The following is a 23,610-nucleotide window of genomic DNA, read 5'->3' on the forward strand; positions in this document are numbered from 1 at the left end:
CTGTTTGTTTCAGCACTAAACCTACCATTAGTGACGTCACGCCACTGCCGTTCTGCTAGCTAACGAGTCTCCCGCTCGCCTCAGATTTCATACTTTTACTTATCAACTCATGCTGATAAATTATGTTATCACAAGACACTCGGGGAGTATCCTCTATACATGTCTATTCGGCCGAAATAAATAAGGAAATAAGAACTTTAATAATTGATCATCACATTGGTAGAGCCAAACTGACCAATTTTCAATTATAATCAATCAATGGAACATCACTAATTGAGATATCCCTAACAAAATGAAACGTTTATACAATCTTTTCTTACAAATTGTCAAATAAACAAATGAAATGGAGGCAGGGGCCTGACTACACTAGGTCTAGACTATTAGTATTACATTAGTTGTTGAACATGAAACAGAATACCTCTGGAAGTAAATGGGTATCAATAATTTCTGTGTTTCTTGTTATTTTCAGTCTCAATGAATTCAGCAGAAACTGACTATGGGAATGAGAATTCCCCTAGAACAGAAAAGGTTACAAATCCCATTTCTTGTGGAACTGAAAATGCTGTAAGTCAGGTTTCTTACTCGATGAATTCCGAACAGCCTGAAGCTGGTGGTGATTGCTATGGAATTGATGAGATTGCTAGTCAAGTTTCTCTTTCAACAAACCATGAAGACACTGGTAATGAAAGTTCCTATGGAACGGAGAATGTGTCTTGCTGTCTAGTGTCTCCCTCCATGAAGTGTAAACAGTGTGACGCTGGTGGTGATCGCTGTGAAATCAACAAGTGTGGAAGTGATGACCCAACACTTGCAGATTTCTCGTCTGCCGATCTGTCAGAGGTGCCTTCCGAATTCACCAATCAGGACCAGATACACCATTTGCTGCTGGACTACAACAACCTTTCAAGTCTCCCTGAGAATCTGCCATGGATTCTTCCAAACATTAAAACTCTTTCGGCCAATGGGAATCAGATCGAGGTTGTACCCACAGGATTTTGGCACTTCAGAACCATACAGGAGATCCATCTAAACGAGAACTGTTTGGAGGAGCTGCCAGATTCGCTGTGTCTGCTAAAGTCTCTCCGAGTCCTCAAACTAACGGGAAACAATCTTAAGAGTCTGCCAGAAAACATCGGAGAGTTGTCTTCCCTTGAAGTTCTCAACATTGATGAAAACAGTCTGGTAAAGATTCCACAAACGTTCAGTTTACTGACCAAGCTGGAGATATTGGAAGCTAACAACAACATGATTACCTGTCTGCCTAAGGATGTGGGTAATCTGGTCTCGTTGAAAACCCTGAACCTGAGCAGCAACGAGATCAAAGAACTGCCAGAAAGTCTGGGTGACCTGCCTGCCCTGCAGTATGTCGACCTCTCGTCAAACTTCATCATATACCTCCCAAAACATTGCAGGTCCAAAACAACATTAAAAAAGTTTTATGCCGACGTCAACTGTCTAGCTGAGCTTCCCGAGTGGATTTCAGACTTGCCCTCGCTGGTGGAGCTGTCACTTAAGGACAACAAGTTAACCAAAAAACCCATCTCGGACAGATTTGGGAACAGGTGCAAACATTTAACTGTCTTGGACATAGGCGGGAATTTTATGACCGAGTTGCCCGAATCTATTGGTAGTATGACGAAGCTGGAATGTCTGTACGCAGGAAGTGTGATAGATGAGCTGGAACGGAGGAACTTCCAGAACGGAAACTGGATTTCCTACGTTCCTCAGAGTTTGTGTTCGCTGTTGTCGCTGAGGGAGCTGCGGCTGGATGAAAACCAACTGAATGGGTTGCCAGAAGACTTCGGCCATCTTGTCAGTTTGGAGTTTCTCGATCTCGGTAAGATGAAATACACTGAACAACAAAACAGTTTAAAATATTTTTTACTAATATAATATTTTTTTTAAAATTGATACTATTAATTTTGTAAATAGACTTGGTCTAAAATATTCACACGGCATTGATAATTTTAAAAGACAGAAAAACTAATGCGATTTTTCCTTGTCCACCATTGTGGCATATTTTGCTTGTTGAGCAGATTTTCATTTGTGCTTATTTCCAACACTTGTATATAGTATCTCAGCATTGTAGTACACATCTCATGTGTGATGGGTTATCAACTAGCAGAGCTTTCGATTGCATCAAAATCAAGTTAATATATATGCCAAAATTAAATACAAACATGCTAACCTCAAAACCTGTCACCTCAGAACTACTGAAATGTTAAACTTTAGGCTACTTTTCCAGTTGTGCAGTACATTTTTCATTGTAACATTTTCTTTAAACAAATTTATCATAAATCCTAGAATATACCTTACATGTACATATATGCATACATGGTTAAAAGTGCGCATTTGATTTTAACAGGTCAGAATTTGATCCATGATCTGCCAGAGTCTTTTGGAAGTTTAAAGAAACTGAGGGTTCTTCTGTTGTCTAAAAACCATCTTCAGATTCTTCCAGCCAGCTTTGGTAACCTTGTTAGCTTGGAAGACCTCAGAATGGACAACAACCAGGTATTGCAGTTGATCAACAGTTGTATCACTAATTGTGATGCCACACGATACGAACGCCTCGCACGAGAATAGCCAAGTGTGACAAGACAACAGTATCATTTGATTGGTTGCTATGCAGTTAGCTATTCTCATACATGGCATACATGTGGTATGGCCTTTAGATTGCTAGACTGATATTGTCTGAAAATCTTTGTCTCTCTCTTCCCCCTAGTTTTGAAGTCAAATGTCCAATGCAAATATAAAAATATTTAGCTATTATATATATAAACATGTTTGTGTTAAATATTTTTTTCACAAGAAAAAATGAACATGAAATTGTCCAGTCGCTGACATATTTATTTTTACTGTTACATCAGATGATGCACAGCCTTTCACAAAACGTAACTAGCAGAATTTGTCTGTGCAAAAAGACATTCCAGCCTCATCAGCCAGTTATTTGTATACGTTCACTTTTTGATGGCGTAGTGGGCGGGATTTAGCTCAGTCAGATGAGTGCTCACTTGAGGTACGTGTATCGCAGGATCACACCACTGCGATGGTTACATTCAATGGATTAGTTTTGTTCTCGTTCCATTCAGTGCACCAAAACTGGTCAAAGGCAGTGGAATGTGCTTTCTGTCTATAGGAAAGTGCATATAAAAGATCCCTTGCTGCATTAAGAAAAATGTTTCCTCTGATGACCACGAGTCAGAAATGCCAAATGTTTGACATCCAAATAGCTTAAAAATTTGTTTTAAAGTCTAGACTACGTATTTTAGTATCACTGAGTTGCTCAATAGCCAATCATTTTTATTGTTTTTAGTCCAGGGTCAGGGCTTGCTCTGGGGGATCAGAAAATTTTGCCAAATTATCTAAAAATTGCAAAACCTATAGCTATTTTCCAACAAAAAATCAATTATCACACAATTGTTTTTGCCAAATTAAAATAAAATTCACCAACTGGTCTTAAAATTCTCAATTGGTGAATTTGGTGAGTGGCAGAGCTAGCCGTAGGGGTACTGTTAAACTTTCATCATTTATTCATTGTTATTCATTTAATTTCATCTTTATGTAGGTGTGATTAAATTGACCTTGTCGTTACTGGTCTTATTTTGTATAACTCTTTCAGTTTTGTCATTTTATTTCACTATTATTTTTAGCATGTACTGTGATAGCACACTCCATTGCTTGCTTGGTTTTTCATCTGTTTTAATCTTGAACACAGTACCCACTATTTTATTATTATTCCTATGAAGAATGGGACAATTTTTTATCTGTTTCTTTTTCATCTGGATAGTTTTAACAATATTGTACTATTTTATTTATTTTGTATTTGTTTATTTAGATTGCGGAACTGCCTGAATCCTTTGAGAAATTAACAAACCTTAAAACGTTGGATCTCTTCAACAACTTACTGATGGAAATTCCAAAATGTCTGTCTCACCTGACGAAGCTGGTCCGACTTGATGTTGAAGAGGTATCTCACATCGCTGTTGTGTTTTTGTTGTAACCAGGAAATAACCATAATTAGATACTTGCAAATGTTATTTCACCAATAAATATTACCAACAAATTTAAAACTCCATATGGTTATGTACGTTGTAAAGTGAAGTGTATTTCCATGGGAACTATATATTGACACTTAAAAATCTTGTTTTAGTCGCCTACCGGTCCAACCAGAGGGTACTATTAAGTTTGTGTCTGTCTGTCCGTCCCATATAGTTTTTGGGTGTTTTTTTCACAATGCCTCGAGATATTGAGCTGAAATTTGGCATATAGCTTTATCATGTACTGTTACAGATCAAGTTTGACTTTCATGGCGATTTACTCTCTTTTTTTGACAGAGTTATGGCCCATGAACTTAGGAGATACGAAACATTTGTTGGGTCCGGTAGGGAACATGTATTGCTTCACCAGTACTCTCAGAATGCTTGTTTCTTGAAATAAATACCTGGCTTCAATTTAACCACAGCACTAAATATGCAGGTCTTTGTTTTGTCTGTTTGATGTCCACTAAAGAATGTAATGACCCAAACACATTACAGAACATACGCGCCATCAGTTTACAATTAACAGTAGAGTATGATTATACCCCTCGTCTTGATAGAATGATAGCCATGATCTATTGGACAAATGGACTGACTTACATTGGGTACTACATTTGTATCGTGGGTCAACTAATTCACAGTCTATCCCTTGAAGTGGTCAGCTGACTTGTATGTCTCAGTGACTCAGAGGTCTATACCACCGGGAACTTCAGATACGAGTAGGGTCACCCAAGCTGGACTGGTCAAAGGGTAGAGTCTAGACTAATATGGATCACTACTGAAGCTGGGCCATGCTAATTTTAGAGAGGTGACTAACCGCAGCTCAATGTATCCTTACTCGTATAACAGACGACATCATCAGCATACAACCTCATTTAATATTTGATCGATCCCCGTCGGTGGACCCATTGGTCTATTTCTCGCTCCAGTCAGTGCACCACAACTGGTATATCAAAGGCCATGGTATGCACTACCCTGTCTGGGATGGTGCATATAAAAGATCACTTGCTACTAATCAAAAAGAGTAGCCCATGAAGTGGCGACAGCAAGTGTCCTCTCTAATTATCTGTGTGGTCCTTAACCATATGTTTGACGTCATATAACCATAAATAAACATGTGTTGAGTGCGTCGTTAAATAAAGCATATCTTTCTTCTTTGTTTTTTCATGTAATATTTCTTCCATTGTGACAGTTGACTTGTCCTAGTTTGGTTGATCAGAAATAAACTTTATTATCTGTATGAAAATCTGTCCACATTTATAAACATGCAAAAGTTATATTTTAACAAAATGCCATATGAATCTGCACTTTTCTTGGAACCAGTGTATTGTTAAAATGAAAGTAAAAATTCACTGATACTACTTTTGTATTCTGTGCATAAATAACCAATCAGGGTTTGTGTAGTATATCATGGTTGGAATATTTCAGCATTGGTGAAACTTAGTTGCCAGAGAAAGACAGTAATTTTACTACAAGTAAGTTATTTGTTAAATGTTGAATGCAAAGTTATGCTGTGTGTTTCATTCCATTTTTGTTTTCAGAACAAATTTGGGATCCCACGTAAAGATATTCCGATAATTGTGCGAACCTTGCACTACCCACCTCGTGACCCCAAGTTGAAGAACAACTGGAGAGGGCGTTCACGTGATGATAAAGACGCAAAAGTTGACGACATCATCCATGTAAGAGAATATCTTTCTTCTCTTTGTTTCTTTTTTCTTTTTTTTTTTGATATGGCATTTGTTTTCTTTTGTAAATTATTTGTTTTTGGAACCATTGAAAATGTCCAGCTGAAATAGACTTGTTTAAATTTAAAATTTATTATGTTTGTACAAAGCTGCTTTATGATAGGCAAGGACATATAATTTTACTTAATTCATGGAATTGAAAAAAAGAGAAGAAAAAAGGATTTTTGACACAATATTAAACAGAAAATATTGGGTTCCACTATTTTGATGTTAAGTTTAATTGAAATCATAAGGGACTTGCTGAAATGTGTCTGTGTTCAGGTTCAGGTGTTACATTATTTTATACAAATCAGTGATTTATCCAGGTGTTCTGTGGGTCCGAACATGGGCCCCTTCCCAAAAGGAAGTGGCACTAAAAATTGTCCATTTCTGAACTAAAAATTCCCAATATAAATATTTACATGTAACAGTAGTCTACTGCGTCATTCAGTGGCCTGAAAAAAATATCCCATGTGTGATTTACTTGCACTCTTTTTCCTTATTGTGAGAGAAATCGTTGGTAAATCCCTGCTAACTGTTGCAGATATCTGGGTCTGAGAGTGACGAGGCTGACGAAGAACCAGAACAGGAGCAGTACAGCGACACGCAGCTCTTTCTCGCGGCCAAGAGAAGCTTGTCGATATGGCAGTCACACAACGGGCCCAGTCACAGGGAGAAGTTTGTCAGACCCGTCAGAAACGGTTTTTACTATCCCAAGAATCACAACTACGACAACTGTGAAGAAGAAAATGGTGATGATGATGAAGCTATAGCTCGGACTGATCTTGAAAACAGTGGTATAGTTTTAAGTTGTTTTGGGGGTTTTCTTCAAAATCATCTCCTTTATGCATTGGATGTTACTCACATAATTAATGGATTGAAATGTTAGCCGTCTCACCTAAAATAGTCAGCACTATATTATTCAATATATTGAGGTTGTTTCATTGAATATGATGAAAATAATCAATAGAGATTATTGAACGAGCTTGTGTGTCGTACTGGTTTTACAAAACAAGTGTTGGGATTATTGTATTACCTGAGCAAGAGCAAGGGTAATGCATGAATCCTGACAGGAGTTTTGTAAAATCAGTACGACTCACATGCAAGTGTAATAATACTATTTATATTATTATTGTTATTTTGTTTAATGAAAAGGACCATCTCAAAATGTTTCAATCACAACTAGAAGGAGATGACGAAATGACGTCATATTTCACATGCAAAGTCTGAACTAGGACTGAGGAAAACAACGTCATGTTATGACATCGCTTCCCTAAATTACGTCATCACACTTGTTATTACACATGTGCTTCGTATGATTATTATTAACTCGGTTATGTTGAACCATGTGGATAATAATATTGGTATACTTACCTTTGTTTGACACTCAATAGCCAATGTGTATTTCTGTGCTGGGGTGTCATTAAACATTCATTCATTCATTCATTCATTCATTCATTCATTCATTCATTCATTCTCACATTGGAAGGGGATAACAGTTAATGAATACAGGGTTTGTATGAAAATTCAATAATTTTTTCAATTGTTTTGCCACATCAAATAATGTGTTGAAGTTAATTGCAGATATTAGAATATATCAAGAATCAAGGCAGAGTTGTTTGATTTAAATCATTTGATTTTATTATGTTTCATTTGATTTTTATGATTATTGCATTTATTTTTATTGATTATTTTGTAAACATGTGATTTATCAATTAACTTGCAGTACAAAAAATGTAGTGTTATTTAAAATCAATTGTTACTTACGCTAGATAATATACGTTGTAGAAGCATCACAAGGGGTATATGGCTTTTTATGTACAATTTATTTCAAGGTATTTCCTTTCAGAATGCAGTGAAGCTTCCAAATCGTGTATTTAATAGGGAGCAAGTATTCAATTCAGAAGCTTCAAATTAAAGTAAAAAAAAAAAAAATCAAATAAATCTGATTTAAATTTTAAAAATAATGATTTTTTTTCAACCCTGAATCAAGGAAATGTCTTTGAAAATCTTTTAAATGGTCATGCTTTTATTACTTTTAAAACATAATATTAAAAAGTTTGTATTTGGTTAATAACAAAGTATTAACACTATACTCTTTAAAGCAAGGTAAAAAAGAAAGAGAGAACAAACAATAATGCAATATATATATATATATATATATATACTTGTTCATTAGTACTGTTTATATATTTTTTTCTAGATAAAGTGGTTTCATGTTCACCAGTGTCGACAGATCATATCATCGCATCGGATGAGAACTGGGAGGATGAGATAGAAACGGTTACTGGTCAGTTTGGTACGTTCTTTATATAGACATGGAAACTGGTACTGGTCAATTTGGTACGTTCTTTATATAGACATGGAAATGGTTACTGGTCAGTTTTATACATTCTTTCTATAGACATGGAAACGGTTACTGGTCAGTTTTGTACATTCTTTCTGGAGACGTGGAAATGGTTACTGGTCTATTTGGTATATTCTTTCTAGAGACATATTAATAGTTTCCTCAAGTTTACCTGCATCGAGATGTGGACATCCATCTTTTTCCTGTTATTTGGTAGAGTGACTTTGTCATTGTAACAGGAGCAGGACCCAGTGGTAAAGTGCTCGCTTGATGCACAGTCTGTTTGGGATCGATTCATATCGGTGGGCCCATTAAGCTATTTCTTATTCTAGCCAGTATTGAACCCCTCGGTTGACCCACTCTCCTCATCCTAACCACATCACATCACTAGTATATCAAAGGCTGTGGTATGTGCTGTCATGTCTATGAGAAAGTGCAAATAAAAGATCCCTTACTGCTATTGTAAAAATGTTATCTAAGACTAAGAATTATCAAATGTTTGACACCCAATAGCCGATGATGGATAAATCAATGTCCTCTAGTGGCGTCATTAAACAGAACAAAACTTTGGTGCTTGTAGCATTTGGTCTAGATTATCAGAGAAGAAACCTGTCTTCACATTCAGGAAGGGATCTTTAATGTTCTCTTATTCCATATAGATATATATCAGAACTAATTGTTTTCTACAAACAGAACTTTTTTGTTATTTCCAAAACAGTTTTTCTTTTTCTTTGTTATAGATTTATTGACCCCAAAACACTCAAAACCATTGCTGGTACAAAATATAGTTGAAATGGCATTTTCATTTAGGGATTATTAAAATTAGTTACTAAAGGTCCATGTTAATCCATAAAAGAAACTAATATTTCATTGGGTTTTTTTTTTTAATGATGTTAAATAAAAATAAAAAAAATTACAGAGGAAAGGTGCATTTTTATAAACTATTAAAACATGAGGCTGGGTCCTGCTTGCCCATTCAGTTCTGCTGTCATAATTATGTTATTGTGGGTATCGGTGGGTTTTTTAGTGTGTGGGGGAGTGTTGTTCTTTGTTTTTCTTTTTCTTTTTTTTTAATTGTGTAGAATTTATATCATTTACTAACTACAACTCTTCAGCTATTAAGAGCTTTTTAATTTTTGTAGTGGTGTTTTTCTTTTCTTTCTTGTTTTTTTAATTGTGTAGATTTTATATTATTTAGTAAATACAACTCTTCAGCTATCAAGATCTGTTTAATTTTCGAAGTGGTGTTTTGCAGATTCCGTCAACATTGGCGACCAACCCGTTGTGTCGTGGCAGCTGATCTCCGAGGTGGAGGAAGAATGCTTCCTTGCATATGACATTCACGCTCGGTCGTATCCCAGAAACTTTGACCTTGACCTTCCTGTCGAGGAGAACCAGTTTGACGATGCGAGCGAGAGCGACTCGGGCAGCTGACACGAGCACTCCCGTGTTTACTCACAGGCACCGTTTCGACTGGCATGTCGAGTCATAGATTCGGTTTGCCAGTCAATGTGTGCTTTGTTGTGAAAGAGCGACACAAGAACTGCAGTGTTTACTCACAGGCTGCGTTTCGACTGGCGTGTCGAGTCATAGGTTCCGTTTGCCAGTCAATGTGTGCTTTGTTGTGAAGTGGACTGATGAGAATGGATGACGTATCGTGCCAATGTTTTACATTTAGTGTGCTCTAAGTAATAAAACCAGTTTGATAGTGGGTGATATTGTAACAACAAGTATTCTGAGAGTACTGCTAAAAGCAATACATGTCACCCACCTGGCCCAACACATTATAATATCTCTCTAAGTTCAAGGGCCGTAACTGTTTCCAATAAAAGTCAAATTGATCTGTATCTCTACATGGTAAAGCTTTACAGAAATTTTCCAGCTCAGCATCTTGAGGTATTGTGGAAAAAATAGTCCTGAAACCTAATTGTGGGACAGATGTACGGACAGACAGACGGACAAAACCTATAGTCCTCTCTGGTTGGACCAGTAGGGGGCTAATAAAAAAACAAATGATCAAAAATGCTTATGGCTGTTCCAGAATTTATAAAGGAGGGCGGGAAGGTGCCATCATTATTATTTTATGCTTGCAGGGAACATTTTGTTGAGCATTGTGTTGTGATTCACTACAGAAGTTTCAGAGACCACGTCACAATTCTAAATTGTTATTTAGTAGTTGCCGATCAGTTTATCTGATTAGTAAGTTGCCTGACCTGATGAGGCTGTCGTGTCCACTGTACATACATGGTTTGAATATAGATAATACTACATGAGTGGCCAGTAGATAACATTTATCTTAAGAGTTTATGTAGAGAATATTGCATTAGCCAGTAGATACCATTAAACTTATGAGTTTGTTTCAAACCCCCTCTATTGAGTGAGTTGGATACATTGTTAAACAACTTGTAGAATTATAGGATATTAAACAAGCTTCCATTTCATATAATTTTTATGTCCCGAGTTAAAATAATTTTCATTTGTCACAAGCTTTAACAAGTAACAAAATGGTAGCAAGCTTAATATCCTATTTCTTACCCATAATCAATCTTAATTTATTTGACGTTCCTGTAAAGTTGTAGTGCACCAATCAGTTGCGTTGAAGTGTTATGTCCCACTTGGCATTCTAGTGAGACATCTCACTTCGATATGTACCCGTACCAAGATATGTTTAACTATATGGGTAATAATAAATGGTATCTAATGGACACATATGTAGTACTCGGTTTGTTGCATATCCTCAAAAACAAGGATTTAAACAAATGTAAACTCAAATCTATTTTTGGCGTTCGAGCGTTGCCATTAACTTATGTGTCACAAAGCAATCTGTTTTATATTAACTCATATACGACACAGAGCAGTCAATTTTGAGCATGCTATTTTATTGGATGGTATTGCTGCAGTGACCAGGGTCCTAATTCACAAAGCTCTCTTAGGCTCTGCTAGACAACAAAGCATCCTCTTTGCAAGTCTTTTTGCATTGCACTGCACGCAAAGTTGCGAGAGTTTAGTGAATTAGGTCCCAGATCATCACCTAGGAGCAGTATGTCTTTAGATTGATATCACACACGTGTTATTAGTGTATGTTATCACAAATAACGTGACGTTCTCATCAGCGGGTTGGCAATAAGAAGTAGTAGTTGTAGTATATTAATAAACTACCCCCTTCCACTGATGTTATCAGTTCTGGGACAGTCTTTGGTATTGTAGTATATTAATAAACTACCCCCTTCCACTGATGTTATCAGTTCTGGGACAGTCTTTGGTATTGTAGTATATTAAGAAACTACCCCCTTCCACTGATGTTATCAGTTCTGGGACAGTCTTTGGTATTGTAGTATATTAATAAACTACCCCCTTCCACTGATGTTATCAGTTCTGGGACAGTCTTTGGTATTGTAGTATATTAATAAACTACCCCCTTCCACTGATGTTATCAGTTCTGGGACAGTCTTTGGTATTGTAGTATATTAAGAAACTACCCCCTTCCACTGATGTTATCAGTTCTGGGACAGTCTTTGGTATTGTAGTATATTAATAAACTACCCCCTTCCACTGATGTTATCAGTTCTGGGACAGTCTTTGGTATTGATCATTTAACACTGGATGTGGTTGTGAAACAAAACTGTATGTATTGTAAAATGTCAGTCTTTCACTTTTGTTATTATGGGCATACCAGACAAGTTCATTAATTCATTTCAACTTATTTTCGTGCTTATATCCAATTAAGGTTCAAGCACGCTGTCCTGGCTGTCTGTCCAGGACAGTGGGTTAGTGGTTAGTGCAAGAGAAGACAGTGTAGTGGTCTTGCACCTACCCATTGAGTCATTAAAATTCACACTGGGTGAGAACAGGTACCAGGTTGTGAACCCGGTACCTACCAGTCTAATGTCTGATAGTGTAACCACGACACCACCAAAGACAAAATTTGTAATTTGACTTATAATAAGTCTCAAGCCCCAGCCTATGGTGTAGGGAATGACCACTGTCTACTTTCAGTGAAGTGAAAACAAACACAGTATTACTGATGCAATATTTTTACTTGATACAATGACATCAGTCACAAAGTGACTTATAGGATAACATTTGTGTACATGTGTTTATGTGTGTATTAGCCAGCTTTTTAATGCTAGGTATGTTGAAAAAGTTCAAGCTAACACGTCCACAGACTTGGAGCTTTTCTCTGGAAGACCAGGTCAGGTCAGGTCATAGGGTTTAACGTTCACATTCAGAGCAAGCTGTTGTAGCGCATGTCTGTTGTGGGCACAAGTTCTTGCAGGAGCAAGCTCTTGCGTCCAAGACAGGAAACTGGGGGGTGGAGGCAGGATTCTGGAAGACCAAACAACAGAACACATTCTATAGCGGTGCCCACCCTATCAAGGACTGAGATAATCTGATTGGCCAGTGCGATTTCCCTACACACCAAGCTCTCTGGTGACAGAGTAGAACTGGAAAAGATGTGTCCTTTCATTCTACTGACTGCTGGACTACTGATGTAGCTTGTGAAAGACAGACAAATGCTTTGTGCTCATCTGCTGGTTAATGATGACTTTATGTTCTTGTCTATATGTGTCTAAATGTGTGTGTGTGTGCGCGCGCGTGGCTTGTGTCTGTGTGTGCATGTGCATGCATGCTTGTGTGTTTTTGTGTGCGTGTGTGTGTGCGTATGCTTTATGCAAAATCTGATTGAGTGAAAACTGCATTACACGTAGCTGTAATATTTGTTTGTGTCTCTGTTACACGTCTACTGACTTGTCAGGAGGTGTGTGCTTGATTTAATATTCTCATCATCGATCATAAACTGTTCACTTTCAGCCACTCTTTCAGACATATCCAATGAATTATCACCTGTGGTTTTTTCTCCCTCTCGTTACATTCCTTTCTTCTGATCAGCAAAATGGAGCTGATTATCAGTTATAATTTCTTTGTCTAATCACTTCAGGGCTTCTAGAAGTTTTATAAAATCCACAAGCCATTTAAAATTTACTAGCCACGATTAAAACTTCACTAGCCCTACTTTAAGTTGATACAATTTTACTAAATAATAGTAAAAATCAGATATCGTTTGAAGACTGAGATAGAGCTTTAAAAAAAATTAACAGTGGGGGCAGGATATTCATATTTACAAAATAGACTTAACTGCAACATTTGAAAAAAATATAATTCACTAGCCGTCGGGCATAACAATAGTAGTTATTTACTAGCTCAACATTGAATACCACTAGCCATAGGCTATCATAATCTAGAAGCCTTACACTTTTTTATTTTCTCTGTTTAGCAATCCCTTCAGTTGGCTGTTGTTTCCATTTGTGGTGTTCAACTTTGTGTTAATTTCCACCAAGTCTCTGGTATACCCTGTTTTCTGTGACTGAACTAAATTGTAGAATTTCTTTACCCTGTTGTATGTCTCAGTTAATTTTGAATCAGCATCAGATGTAGAAAGCCACACTTCAGATAGAGACTAGTATTTCATGGCATGCTTGTGAATCTAAAGAGTTGGCTATTTTTCTCTCTTAAACATACAAAATGGCAGGTGGGCAAGAGAAAGTCATTAGTCTTAAGGGTGTTTGCAGCGCAAGCGCGGTGTAGACAAAGAAAACAGATGCATCCAAAAATCAGTTCCACGTGTGACTAGTCATAAAAACAGTATATTATGTTTTTTCTCACCTAAGTCAACGATCAATTGCATTTTTAAAAATTACAATTGTTTAGATTTTTCAGCTTTTAACAATCAATTACTGGTATGGGAGCACCTTTTCAGATTTCTTATTTAAAGTTTTCATCTTCAAAGTGATTATAAAATCTCTTTCCTTGTTTATATTTGTAATCAACTTCTTTTCTTTCTTTCTTTTTTCTTCTTTTTTTTTTATACGAGACTACTGACTAAGCAAATACTCTTCTTAACAATACAGTTTCCTTTGGATGTTTTGGAAGATGGAGTCTTCTTTAGAGCAATCTGTAATAACACTGATAAACAGATTACCCTGCTGATATAGAACATCAGTATTAGTGTAACATGCTTTTCAATGTTCATTGATTTATTAACATTAATAGTAACTCTTGAGCCAATAATAAGTTCCTTGACAGTGTTGTGATTTCTTACTTTTTAAAAACAATTCAGATGTCTGAATTTACATCAGTATCAATCTGGGCAGTGTGCACTACATAATTATTCATTTCCAATTTTACGGTTTGTATTGGTTAAATTTAGGTTATTGTTCGTTTTTTGTTTCTGTTTGGTTTTTGGCTTTTGGTTTTTTAAATGTGATAGTTATATTTTTAATTGAGTTTCGACAATAAAGTTAAAGTAATTTATTAAAAAGTAATATTAAAAGGGTGTCTGTTAATTAATTATTGAAAATGTTCAATAGATAACATCACTTTGACAAAGCTCCCCAAAAAGTGTTTCTGTCCATGTATTACGTTTGAAGTGATCTCAGTTTTGTGTCTTGTCGGCCAATTATATTTTTAAGATGGTGATTGTATCATTTATTAATCACACTTGGTCCTTTTTTTTTTTTAATTAGCCTTAATCTCTATTAATCTTTTTTGCAAAGAACAGTGTTCAAAATTGAGTGAATTCCATTGTGATGAAATATATTCACATATTTAACTTGTGTTTGCTTTTTTGTTCACCATACTTTATTACATGATTTGTTTGGGAAGTATCTTAGTAACTAAAAGCACAGACATGTTTTTTCAGTATACGGTTGCATAAACCTTGAAATTTAAGGTCTATTAAAATAGCAGCAAGTTCTTTGGCAGTAAGGAGTTTCAATTCAGATTCAAACTGGTATTGCGTGTTAACCTATCGGTTACCCTTAATAAAATTTGCAATTTTTTTTTTTTTTAATATTAGTAAATAAAATTGTTTGAATGTAATGTTTTTTGTGGATGTAATTCAAGATACAACCTTTAGATTTCACACTTAAACTTTGACGCCAACAGAGCATATTGATTATACAACTCCATCATGTGGGATAGAAAAAGTACATCCAAGGTGGTGACAATTTTGACTCTGGGTTAAAATTTCCATGACCAAGGTACTTTGTTTGACACCCAATAGCCAACATGTGATTTTGTGCTAGGATGTTGTTACACATTCCTTCATTCATGTCACCATAAAGGTTGTGCATTTTATACGCACATCAATGTGTTGTATTATGGTATGGTGTTGTCCGTCCATCCATCTGTACTTCTTTGTTAACATTTTTTTGTCCGGACCATATCTTGAATATAGATGCATACAGGATCATCAAACCTCACATGTAGGAACAACTTGGGATGGCAGTTTGTCACATACTATTACTAGGTCACTGTGACCTACTTTTCATGGTCTACTGCACATAACAGTAAATCCTTGTCCAGACCATTTCTTGCACTATTACTAGGTCACATAGGATAGAAATTTCTTACATACCTTTATTTCATGGAATAGCTCTCGTATATACCGGAGGATGAGAGAATAATTAATCACAAGCTATTGGATGTCAATTATTTGATAATTCAGGTACATGGTCTTCAAAGAAAACTATGTACATTTTTTCATTAGTAGCAATGGATACTTTACATGCACAGTATAGCACATACCATATCCTTTTGTATACCAGTAATGGAGAACTGGTTGGGATGGGAAAACAATCCGAGTGGGTCCACAGAGGGGGTTTAATCCTCTGTCAAATGAGCTTAGATCCTGCCCCCACATTTCATAAAGATTTATAAAGATTTTTGATATTTATGTAACTTTGTGTTTGCACCTTTAAGAAAAGTACTATTTATAGTCATTGTTCCCCTTTGTATTGATAGATGACAGTAGTTTGTATGAGTTGAAAAAAAAAAAAAAAAAACAATAATGTGAGTTGAAATAACAGTTTAATATGAATTTAATATTAATCAACACTCAGTTCAATCTGTTTAGTACATCACACACAAATGTTTTATATAATATTAAAGTTAAAATGTAAAGATATTTGATATTTTCAGGAAATCCTATTGAAAATCGACATCTTTAGTGTCTCGCACACACAAAAAAGTATTTTTAAAAATAAACATTTAGTACATTGTGTATACCATACTAAAACATTGGTGATATAAACAATAGAAATTTTAATAAGTCTTATAGAAAATTGTGTAAAAGATGGTCAACCCCATGTTAATATATTGTAATCTCCCATCTCAAAAGGCACAATAATGGGAGGGGGGGGGGTGTATTTCCAGCCACAATGATTGAAATTATCACAGGTTTGAGATTCACATACTCATCTTAAAAAAAACCCTAAAATTAAACTGATTGGAACTTTTTTAAAAGAAAGGACTGGATCAAGTTGAAACATTAAATAGTTACTGAGCTTTAAGTTCAAGAAAGTGATTATATGGTAACAAGTGGTTATAAATTGAAAGTACAATGTATTTAAAAATACAATAAAAACACAACCACTGATGTCTGTACTACCCCTGCCCCTTGATACCCTTTTTCACAGAAATGTATGAAATTATTACATTTACTTCAGAAAACATTAAAATTTCATTATATATGCATTATATATATATATATATAACATTAATAATAATTGTAATTATATATCATTTTATAATGCTAGGCAGTAATATATAAACAAATCGTGAAGAGGAGATGTATTAGCTTTGTTCAAATTTAGCAATATTCTACCCGACACCAAAACTAATTCTACAAAAGGAATAAAAAATATTTGTGTAATATCAGATTAACAATATCACTTTCATGACCACATGTAAACAACAAGGCACAGAACAAAGAACAAGTAATAAAAACTCGTTAAAAATTATTAATCAATATAATGTATATTGGAATGTCATTTGCAAACAAAGTTAATGAACATCACAATTATGTACTGGAATGTCGCCTGTTAAAAACATCAATATATTTCGTTGGTCAAACATCATCAATGCAAACTCTTTTAACAGGTACAATTTTCTTTCTTGTAGTCCTTCAACTTAAACAAATTAAATATTAATCTTAAAATTCCTGATGACACCAATGTTTTAATTTATTCAGCAGAAAACACCCATTTCTGGTTCACAAACAGGGTTATCTCCCTCAATACAATTGTACACTGATTTTACCCGACTTTAAAAGTAAAACCAGTCCTTCTCTGTTGCATGTTCTCCCTCTGTCAGTCAATCTCCTCCTCCACCCTGAGTCTCCATTCATCCTTCTACCTCTTTACAGTATCTCTTTCTGGCACACACCTACATGTATGTGCACCACATGCATACACACACATTGTCCTCGCTATACTAGTCTAACTTTATTCCCACAGATTTACCCTATTTGCAATCCAAAACAGACTACATTTGGCTGCAAGTGCAAATAATATAAATTATTAAAAACAACATGTAATAATATTAAACAGTAAAATCTGGTAAATGTACAATATAATATAGGCCTAAAATTTATATATGTTCAAAATCTGAATGGGTAACGTATAATTTTGTATATTTAATTCAGTAACAATTGAGTAAACATTTGAAATCGAGTAATCACAATGATACATTTCAGTTTAGTTCACAACCATTATACTCGGACTAAAATATAAAACTATAATACATGTATTTGGACTAGGAAACAGGAGCGTCGGAAGCAATTAAAAGTTGGTACGGCCATGAAAGCAATATATATGATGAGATATTGACTATGCGAGTGCCATAGAAAGAGAAAGCAAAACGTTTCTGGTCCAAAAAGTGGTATGGCCATGGCAGTACCAGCCGTACTGTTTCCGATGCCTCTGAAAAATAACAGCCCACACAAATTGCTCAAACAATTGTTTTGTTTGTGTATCGGTTATACAAGTTTATTTGGCAAAACAGACTCACCATTTGTCAAAAATCACCAAAATACGCTATGCCGATGTTTTTGGGAATATGTAACCACTTTTCAGGTTATGCAAAGTTTCGATATGTGGAGAGCTGTATTAAAGAGACTGTCCCTAATCTGCTGCCATTGTAATTTGTTTCTGACAAACAGTAGTTTAACAACTAAAATTATATCTCATTATTAAATACATTTTCTTGTTTACAATATCAGTGTCTGTATATTTGATGTATTTCTCTTTATCCCAATGTTTCGAGTAACTCAAACTGGATTTTACCTCCCAATAATTGTTTACATATAAAAAATAAAAAATAATTAGGAAATAAATTCAGGTTTGAGTTACAACAAACATATGATTAAAAACATTAAATATACAGACACCGATAGTTTAGTTATCATAAAACTGTTTGTTAGTCAGAACCATCTTAACCCTTATCAGGCTGCAGCACTCTACGGGTTAACAATGGCAGAAACCTCAGGATCTTCTCTTTAATAACGCCCAACACTGTACAACCATAACCAAGGATCAGGGGTGGGAATTCTCCTCAGATCAGCTGTTTTCCTCTCATGGAACATTGCGTTTCCTCGCATTTTAATCGTCCTTTCCTCCAAAATGTGTCAGATGGAACAGATTTTAACCTAGGATTTCAAGAATCTCCGGGACCCATTTAGATTTCCTCTTTTTTACAGTTCACCAATTCTGACCCATGAAGGATACATAACATCAGTGATGCAAACGCCCCCATACACACCCCACCTTAAGGCCACTTACGTAGTCCATCCCTTTGGACGACATCCATTTCCAGACGTGACTTTCATGTGTGAGTGAATCAAGCCTAGCTCAAATTATCTGGTGTAAGATATGAAAACACTTTACATTTTGTTATTCATTAATAGCCAAAAGATCCCTTGCTGCTAATCGAAAAGAGTAGCCCATGAAGTGGTGACAGCAGGTTTCCTCTCTCAACATATGTGTGGTCCTTAAACATATTTCCAACGCCATATAACCATAAATAAAATGTGTTGAGTATGTCGTTAAATAAAACATTTCCTTCCTTCATCTAGGAGCTAAACCAAATGCCAGTACTCTGAAATGACTTTAAGGGGGCCAAGTCATACCATGGTCCCTGTAAGTGTGGTATTATTCATAAAATAAATTAATGCTGCATTCAAGCATGCTTATAATTAGCTTGAACCAGCTTCCAACTTGAAAATAATGTGTGAAATTATTCAGAGTTCTTATTTGTTAGTTGTAATCTGGGAAAGAAAAACACTATCTTTTGAGTCTAGAAGAAAACTGGTGATAGAATATTTCTCTTGACTCTCATTTTAATTATAAAAATAAAGCAATCACCTTAAACATTCCATCGAAAACGATTCATTGAGCTTTTTCGTGACATTTCAACTGCAAAAATTATGTCATTCATAATTTACAAAATATTTCAAACATTTCAGTCATTAAAATAATAAAATTTGGAGGTGTAGTCAAATTAAAAAAAAAGATTCTTTTGTTTTATTATTAATGAAAACAGCTAAATTTAATTGCTGTTGAATATTTTGATGAAACTAGAACCAACTTCCTTAAAAGTGCACCCAAACACAAACAAGTTGTAATTACTAGTTGACAACTTGGAAATATATGTATCAATTTCCTAGCAAACCTGGATAAGTCGGAGCAAGATAAGTTGGTCTAAATTACTCAATTATATGACATTGTGATCACTTGCTGCTAATCGGAAAGAGTAGCCCATGTAGTGGCAACAGTGGGTTTCCTCTCAAAATCTGTGTGGTCCTTAACCATATGTCTGACGCCATATAACCATAAATAAAATGTGTTGAGTGCGTCTTTAAATAAAACATTTCTTTCAGCGGGTTTCCTCTCAAAATCTGTGTGGTCCATAACCATGTCTGACGCCATATAACCATAAATAAAATGTCTTGAGTGCGTCGTTAAATAAAACATTTCTTTCTTTGTGATAAATTAGGTCAAGTCACACCAGATAAGCTGAGCTAAGTGAACCACTTAAGTTGGGTAGTCACACCAGATTTGGTTTCCACATATACATGTATTTTACATTAATAACTACCATCAGTGCCTTTTTTTCCTTTTTTTTTTTTTACTTTACTTCTTTTGTAACAAGAACAATATTCATTCTAAATTAATATTAAATTTAAGTTTTGATTATAGGTTTAAACACAATCTGATTACTCTTTGAAAACAACAACAATATTTGTTCTACGTTAATGATCAACTTAGTTTTGATTATAGGTTTAAACACAATCTGATTACTTTTTTATAACAACAAACTGATTACGCTGATAGATGTCTTAAAAATGTCTGACTAGATATCTTTGGTATATGGACTAGATAGTATTAAAATAATGTAAAACATTCATCATAAATATTCAATACACATTAAAAAAAACAATTACAAACAAAAGAACCAAAAAAAAAAAACATTGTCAAAATATACTTTGTTACATAGATCTGTAAACGAATTACTGCTGTGACCAAGTTAATTTCAGCTACACTACATGTACACATAACAGAAATCAAAGAATAAGACATCAAGTTCTAAACACTACGGAACCAAGGATGTGACACATCAAAAATATATTTGTTATTGCTCCCATGCAACTAATTATGATTACAATGGAACAAATATTTTGGTACATAAATTGTTGCTTGGATCAAATTATCTCAAAAGGTTACTAGAATAGTCATTGCACAATATTAAAAAATAAAAGATTGCAATATTGGCTAAGAATAAATATTACAAGCGAAAAGGTTAGAAACAAAGCTGACTAAATTAAAGATACATGTTTATATGTAGATATTTGTTCACTGGTTAAAATAACGTCTTTATAAATGAACTCTTGGGACATAAACAAGTATTTCTCAAACATAAGTCCATAGAGTAGTGCAAGTCCATAGAGTAGTGCTAGTCCATGGGTCAGTCCAGTTCATGGACCAGTGCCAAGTTATTTTATAATTTCTATAAAGAACTGGATCTCATGAACTAGTGCTCATCCATTATATAATTTCTATATATTAAAAAACATCTGGGGACTTATAAACTACTGCATAACTGTTTTATAATCTGTATATACAGTGAAAGCCCTCTAAACTGAACACCCTATCAACCAAGTAAAATGTCCAGTTTTAAGAGGCATCCAGTTTAATGTCTGGGTTTTTTAAAAGGACCATGAAAAATTTCTGGTTTTGGGGAATTCTGGTTTACAGAGGGTCCGGTTTTGAGAGGTTTCACTGTATATATCAATTTTTAAATCCTGGGACTCGTAAACGTATTTCTCAAACAATTTTAAATCCTGGGACTCGTAAACGTATTTCTCAAACAATTTTCATTTCTGTATTTAAAAAACCCTCCCAAGACTCACAAACTAGTGTTTCTGAAACCAGTGCCAGGTCATTTTATAATTTCTGTATCAATAATTGGACTGTATGGGACTGGGTATTGGTTTTTAAAATATTGCATATACATTTTTATTTTTCAAGCAGGATGCAAAAATGCTTTTAAAACAATTTAAAAAAAACTCATTTTGCACTTACATTGCAAATCATTAAAATAAATTCACCATACAACCAAATTTTCCAACACAACATGAAAAATTTAACATATACATGTATTAATGCAACTCTTCAATGTTCACAATATTATGTGTGTATTTCTTTTGCACTTCAGTATATATTTACAAAGTACAACAAGTATTCAAATGAAAAGTGTGGATGGTAAAAAAAATCATTAATAATTGAGCAAAGATAAACTGCACCAATTACCATTATCATGTTAATACTGTATACATTTGTCTACTGTATTTTGGTTCCCTAAAATCTCTACCAAAAAAAACTAAAATCTGATTTCAAATAATAAAAGGTGGAATTTACTAAAAAGAATAATAATAAGAAAACACAACTCCTTAAGTGTTGTCACTGGGGTTTTTTTGAGTGATATATGAGAATAAAAAAAACATCAAGTTCACATTTAGTTATCGGTAAAAAAATTCTTTCCCAACAATTACTTTAAAGTCTTATTTCAGATCAAATAAACTTTTGTGGAGATTGAATTAAACTGTAACAATAAAAGAATACAAAGTCAATGCAAAATACTATAAAGGGTTGCCTTGTATTAAACCAGTAACTTCCTGTGTTGTAGATCAATGTGCACCTTCAGATATTTACAATGTTATAAGAACTGCAAAATATCCATATTCAGGGTTGCTCATAAAATCATTCTTTATATATTTTAAATGCCACATGATACACAATTTACTTTTCAGGTGATTAAATTTGTTTGTGGCACTCTGTATTCAAGTGTACTGTGTGGGTGTGTTTATACAATACTTGTATCAGTTTTATTCGAAAATGTTAACATTACTGATCAGTGTACAGAAACCTACAATGTGCCTATTGTAGCAATCAGTTGTCTATAAAGGGAATTCAGGTGCTCTTTATGCATACAACTTAATGTACCTTTATATAAACACCACCTGTTCATAGCAGCCACATTAAGTTGATCCATGTTGCAACATTTATAGACATGTGTCAATGTATTGTGAATGAAAAGTCAATACATTTAATAACACCTTTTTCTCACAGAAAGCATCTCAGATCTAAGCAATAAATATTTAAATGTTTTAATGAACAAGTCACAGTTCACCAGCTAACATGTAAGTGTTATATTCTTAATAACAATTTCATAGAAAGGTCACCAGAACAGTTAACCACCATGGTGAATTTCAACAACTTTATCTTCATTAAATAAGGAAGCTGAAGTTGTACAAACAACACAAATGCTATAATCTCTACTACAAATTATAATTTTTGTCTCAAATATCTGCACTAGAGTTGGTTTATTTTGGCATGTATTATTCATTAATCTAAGAAATCAATAGCCATGAAATCAATCTTGCACCCAGTGGTAAGAAAACATTAAAATCTACTGGTAAACTCAAATCATTTAACAAATCCTCCGCATACAAACATAATGAAGTTTAATCTGTAAACTAAGCTCTACAGAAAAGAAGCAGTTACTGTAGCCCTTTATACATCTCTAAATGATAAAACTATCTTGGCTGAGGAGATAAACTTTTATTTCTACCTAGGTTTGTACCTAGAACAGGCCACCAGGGGGTGGGGTGAATCCAGTGGGTGGAGTGAATCCAGTGGGTGGGGTGGATCCAGGGGTGGGGAGGATCCAGGGGTGAGGTGGATCTAGGGGGGGGTCCAGGGGGTGGGGAGCATTCAGTGGGTGGGGTGGATCCAGGGGATAGGGAGGATACAGGGGGTGGGTGGATCCAGGGTTCTGGAACAAACATTTCCACTTATTTTAAATAATATACAATTTTACTTTAAGTAGTTGCATGTGGACCCAACCCTGCAAACATTCCTGGTTCCGTGCCTGCACAGATGCCTGGGATCAATTTCATACAAAAATCACAAGCCTAGTGCAAATAAATGTGAATCTAAACCTGTGAAACAATTCTTAATATTACAAACAGTAGAAATAGCATGATAGAAATTATATATTAACAATGTATATTTTATACGTGTGTAGATAATTTATGCTATAATATATTGAGTCACTGCTATAAAATGTTTATCTCTAGACTAGTTATGACTTTTACAAC

The 23,610-nt window shown here is 34.8% G+C and overlaps 1 protein-coding gene across 1 annotated transcript; it reads left to right on the top strand.

Moving 5' to 3' along the window:
* Positions 1 to 472: 472 nt before the first annotated feature.
* LOC121379218 (leucine-rich repeat protein soc-2-like) lies at positions 473 to 14,993 on the top strand. The gene is made up of 7 exons (XM_041507723.1): positions 473 to 1,837; positions 2,366 to 2,514; positions 3,839 to 3,970; positions 5,582 to 5,722; positions 6,312 to 6,564; positions 7,971 to 8,066; positions 9,370 to 14,993. Exons 1-7 carry the CDS (start codon positions 475 to 477, stop codon positions 9,546 to 9,548), a joined length of 2,313 nt encoding a protein of 770 aa, XP_041363657.1. The 5' UTR covers positions 473 to 474; the 3' UTR covers positions 9,549 to 14,993.
* The last annotated feature ends 8,617 nt before the right edge of the window (positions 14,994 to 23,610 follow it).

The sequence above is a fragment of the Gigantopelta aegis genome, chromosome 8, assembly GCF_016097555.1.
Source record: "Gigantopelta aegis isolate Gae_Host chromosome 8, Gae_host_genome, whole genome shotgun sequence".
Classification (NCBI taxonomy): domain Eukaryota; kingdom Metazoa; phylum Mollusca; class Gastropoda; order Neomphalida; family Peltospiridae; genus Gigantopelta; species Gigantopelta aegis.